We start from the raw sequence: 5,197 nt of genomic DNA on the forward strand, positions 1-5,197 counted from the left end.
GTTTAATCATCCGATTCACAAAGTATTTAATTAAAAATTTTGAACAACAAAATCGACTGATATTTTATTTATGAATGAATGATAGAGCTATACATATGATAAATTGATATATTAATCTATTTTAATCTCATGATGTATAAAATTTCTAAGGATTTGTTAATATTTATTTAACTCATTTATTCTTACTGTTATTAAATACAAAATAAATGAATTAAAAATTTAAATATTAAATTAAAAATTTTGAATACCAAAAATATACCGGAAAATAGTAGCTGAAATGCCAGCAAAGAAACCTTTGATGCCAGATGTTCGCATAATATTTTGACAAATTTGTTTATATGAATGTATGCTATCATTAGCTTGAAATTGTGTTTTTATCACATCTAAAGGATAATTACATATCCATGACATAATACCCGCAATACCTAAAATATGAATGAAAATTAAATTATTAATGATATTTAATTAATTATTTCATACCAAATGATAAAATTATAACTAAAAATTATGATATAATTTTGTGGAGTAGAAAGAAGGAAATCAATTATTAATGACATTTCAATTAATTATAATATATTAATATATTAAATGACATAATAATATATTAAATGACATAATTGTGATTGGAAATTATGATATAATTTAATTGAAAATACAAATATATGATTAATTATAATAATGATTTTTTCTTTGTGCAAAGTACTATCATAATTTCAAAATGATATATCGTAGTGATAATAAATGTTATGATACGAATTCATTTTTTTTTTTTTTTTCATTCAATTAATTAATAACCTGGAAAAAAAAATGTAATAATAACAATAGTAATAAAACAATAATAATAATAAATATTAAAAATGATAATTCTTTTCATCCAATTTTTTTTTTCATTTCATTTCTCTTTCATTTTCATTTAATTAATCAATAATTTGCAGCGAAAAAAAAAAATGATAATTAATAATTGGTAAAATTTAACCTCCAGCTAAAAGTAATTGAAATGTAGTTAACGACGAAGCTGTACCATCTTTACTTAACTTTTGTGTACAAAATTCATATGTGACAAACCACATGCCATAACCAGGACCATCTCGTGCAACTGTAATCCATGTACCTCTTAAATAACATATTTTTCAAGTGAAAAAAAAAAAGAAAACAAAAAGAAACGAAAGACAAGATAAAATAATTCATTTTATAAATTTGAAATAAATTTCAATTATTATATTACTAGAAATTATATTTATAACTTTTATTAACTTATATGTAGAACATACTTATATATCGAGAAAAAACCATGTTGTTTTACCATTTGTTGAGCACAATCATATGATGATATATACAATTTTTGTCTGTTATCTTTCTAAATATACAAATATATATATGTAATGAAATTATTTTTATTTATATAATTTGAATATAAATTTAAAAAAATAATAAATTTTCTTGCCCATTCTTTTCTTTCTTTCCGTTTTTCTTGTTGTTTGTTTGTTTTTATAACAAAATTAATTTGATAATTTTATAATTAAGTCAATAAAAAACAATGGAACAGAAAAAGAAAGAAAAAAAAAGTTCGCTTTTATTTAAAACAATAATAAATTATTAAATATCATTTTTCAAAAATATCAATGTCCTGTAGTAATAATTTAGATGAAACAAAAAAAAAAATTTATAAAAAATAAGAGTTTGTAAAAAATTTTATTCGTCTTTATGCAACTAATAGGGGAGAAAAAAAGGAGTAGAATAAATTTATTTAAAACTAAGAAATTTATTCAAAAAAAAGGAAGAAAAAGTAAATTAATTAGCAATTGAATAATTTTAAAAATGATTATCAATGATATACTTTTATTTCTTTTACATATTTAATTTAACAAATATTATACTTGTAATTGTAACTTTATTTTAACTAAATCTGATGGAATACATATACTGCATTGTGCAATACCAGCTATATTGCCAGCAATAAATGAGCCAAGTAAATTGTGATAATTATCAAAAAGTTTGATTGTATTACCATAAACACCAAATGCTATAGCATGAATTGCTGTAAAACTTATCAATGGACTTGACATTCCTGAAATTAAAAATTTATGAAATAAACTAGAAATAATAAAAATGACTTATGATATTAAGAAATTAAATCAAATAAGCAATTAATATTTAAAATTTTGAAATTTAAAAAAATTTTTCGAAATAATATATAATAATGTGTTTTTTTTTTCTTTTTAGAAATAAATGATAATAAACATTAGTCTTTCCAAATTCACTTCAGAATCATTTTTTATCATTTTTATCATGGAAATCAATTTTGTCATTATATGTAATAATAATAATACAATTTAGTTCTCTCTTTTTTTTTATTTATTCATTTGTTTCATTTATTTCAAAATTAAATCTGAGCGATAAAATTTGCTAAATTTAATGTGTAATATAATTTCAATATTTTATCACAAAATTTTATTTTTAAAATGGTAAAAGAAAAGAACTTTGACCTATTTCTATTCTTGAATAGCAAAGTTTTTCAGTAATAAATAGTAGATAAAAGAGTAGTAAACATTGTTAAAAATATCATTTGACGTAAACAAACAAAATTTTGCACCTTTAAAAAATCCCAAAATGCTCTCATTTTGTATGATTGATGAGCAACAACGATAAATACTTTGTGTTTCAGTTTGTTGACGTATTTTAACCGTATCCAATGGATGACCTGTTAGCACACCTGCTGCACCTATAAAAATCTTAGAAAATCTATGATTAAAAAAAAAAATAATAATTTGTGGGTAAAAAAAAATTTGATAAAATCCAAATTAAAAGATAGTAAATTCCTTATCAATATCAACAATTCTCTATTTTTTTAAAAAAATTAATATTGATATGTATGATTTACTCAACTTAAATATTTAAAAAATATAAAATAATAGCATAATTAATGAAAAATATTAGCAAATAATTCATTATTCATTACAAATTAAATTTTTAATCATTTCCGTAAATATTATAAAACTAAGAAGTAAGATGATAAATAGAAGGAAAATAAAATAGTAACAATCTTGCATAATATTTTTAGTTAAATATTATCACAAATGAATTCAAATCTTTATCTATCTATTGATTGATCTATTGATCTATCTAAATACTGTAAATGCAAAATACCTGCCACAACACCAATTAGATAGTGTAGTATAGGTTCAAAATAGCCGAACCGTTCGAGCTTTCGATCATAATGCTCACTACAATAGCCTATAGCAAGCATTATCACAAAATAGGCGTTGCTGATATGTTATCACAATAACATCTAATTTGATAATTGATAATACACGGTTTACAACTGATTAAGATATCCTAAAATACAACCAAATAATGAAATTAAATGTGAAATTATCACACGTAACAAACAAATATATTATCAACAATTTTATATTTAAATTTACATATTATAATTTAACAAAAGGTTGTTTGTCATTTGATGATGAATTAAACATTAAGCAAAATTTGAATAGAATTAGCAACTATTTGGCTATTTTATTTAAAAATATAAATTATAATTAAATAAAATTAATTTAATTTTAAAATTAAAATATGACTTCTAAATTACTTGTTATGAATTTTTTTGTTTATAATATAGCTGAACTTTTTTCCACATTTTTTTCTTCTTTTTTGTTGTTGTGTTAGAAATTTCATTCAATGAATAAAAAAAGTTAAAAGTTAAAAATTGCTGAACAACTAACTATAATGTATGATTATGTAACATTTTATTATTTAATTCTCAAAATAATCCTTATTTTTTTCAAATTTAATTAATTCTTCTTCCATATCTTTTATAAGCCCTAATTAATGAAAAATGAGTGATGTTGCAAATGGATAATAATTAATTGTTTTATCATTTAAAATAATTATTAGTAATAATTCCATACCTGAATACAAATATACACTAATGCTATCTACAGGATAAAATATTCTTGGAACGATAGCATTCATTGATTTCAATGAACATTAACATAACTCAATGAGGACGGATGTTTTTTTTTTTTTTTCGTCCCCCTCTCTTTCTCCCTCTCTCCCTTTCTCTCTTATTTTTAACAGTTTTAATTTTTAAAAACACTCTACTCTTTCTCTAGGCTAAATTTCCTCTTTCTTTTTTTGCTCTATCTATATTAACCAAAGATCAATGATGTTTTGAAGTTGTTTTCAAGCTAACAAAACAAAAAAAAAAAATCTTCAAATCATTTTGCTATTAATCAATGCATATTTTTCACTCATTCGTCTGAAATGTTGATGATTTGAATACATTTAAATTATTTAATAAGGCATTTGAAAAGATATTTCAGTGGCACAATATATTTTTTCAAAAAAAAAAAAAAAAAAGAAAATTGAATAAGGTATACAGTTCAAACGAAAAAAAAAAAAAAGACCGAATTCCATATGGAAATTTCATTTTGTTAAAGAGATAAATTGATTGGAAGCTAATAATAATAATAATTGTTCATAACATCATCATATATCATTGAAAAACTTTTACAATCTCATTTGTTTAATTTTAAATAATTCATTCTGCATGTATACATATATAAGAAAAAAAAAAGTAAAAAGAAAAATAAATTTTTTAGAAGCTAATTAACATTAATCAAAGTAAGAAATCAAGTAAAACGGAATAATCTCAACCTGGCATACATACATATATATGTATTTGTTATCCAAAAGCTATGTCCCGGTAAATTCCAATAATTTATCACATCATCAATTATTGTTAAATCTCCCTTTTTATTTGTAATTCTATAATCTTTTAAATCTTTAATCTTTGAATATTATACTATAAAAAAGTTTCACTTCTGCATTAATAAACTTTAACATGTTAAATGAGATTCTAATTACCGCTCAAATTAAATCTGAAGTATTTCCATCGATTTTAGAATAAAGACAAATGTTTAAACAAATTAAGAAATTTATTAATGAAAGAATAAAACTTCAAAAGAAAAAAAGGAGAAAGGAAAAAGTTTTAAATGGAATAATTCACAAAAGACCGGAATTTTTAAAATTTTTCTATGATGATAAACTGAAATAGAATTGAAGAAAAAAAAAATAAAAAAAATGGACCAAGAGGCAAAATCAAATATACCTAGTAATGTAAAATATGCAAATCAAAAGTTTGGAAGAAATGTAGTCAAATTAGAAAATATGATAAAGCAGATACAAGGAAAAGAAT

The 5,197-nt window shown here is 21.2% G+C and overlaps 1 protein-coding gene across 1 annotated transcript in view; it reads right to left on the reverse strand.

Annotated features, from left to right (window-relative positions):
• Bma-slc-25A29 (Uncharacterized protein) overlaps nucleotides 1-3,247 on the reverse strand; it is a gene marked incomplete at both ends in the record, with an annotated part of 3,758 nt that extends 511 nt beyond the window's left edge. The window contains 6 exons of the mRNA XM_043082237.1: nucleotides 260-425; nucleotides 977-1,113; nucleotides 1,272-1,357; nucleotides 1,878-2,068; nucleotides 2,594-2,722; nucleotides 3,148-3,247. Coding sequence (XP_042938171.1) covers nucleotides 260-425; nucleotides 977-1,113; nucleotides 1,272-1,357; nucleotides 1,878-2,068; nucleotides 2,594-2,722; nucleotides 3,148-3,247 — 809 coding nt within the window. The remainder of the gene's footprint in view (nucleotides 1-259; nucleotides 426-976; nucleotides 1,114-1,271; nucleotides 1,358-1,877; nucleotides 2,069-2,593; nucleotides 2,723-3,147) is intronic.
• Between the last annotated feature and the right edge of the window lie 1,950 nt (nucleotides 3,248-5,197).

This window comes from Brugia malayi, assembly GCF_000002995.4.
Source record: "Brugia malayi strain FR3 genome assembly, contig: Bm_v4_Chr4_scaffold_001, whole genome shotgun sequence".
NCBI classification, from domain to species: Eukaryota; Metazoa; Nematoda; class Chromadorea; order Rhabditida; family Onchocercidae; genus Brugia; species Brugia malayi.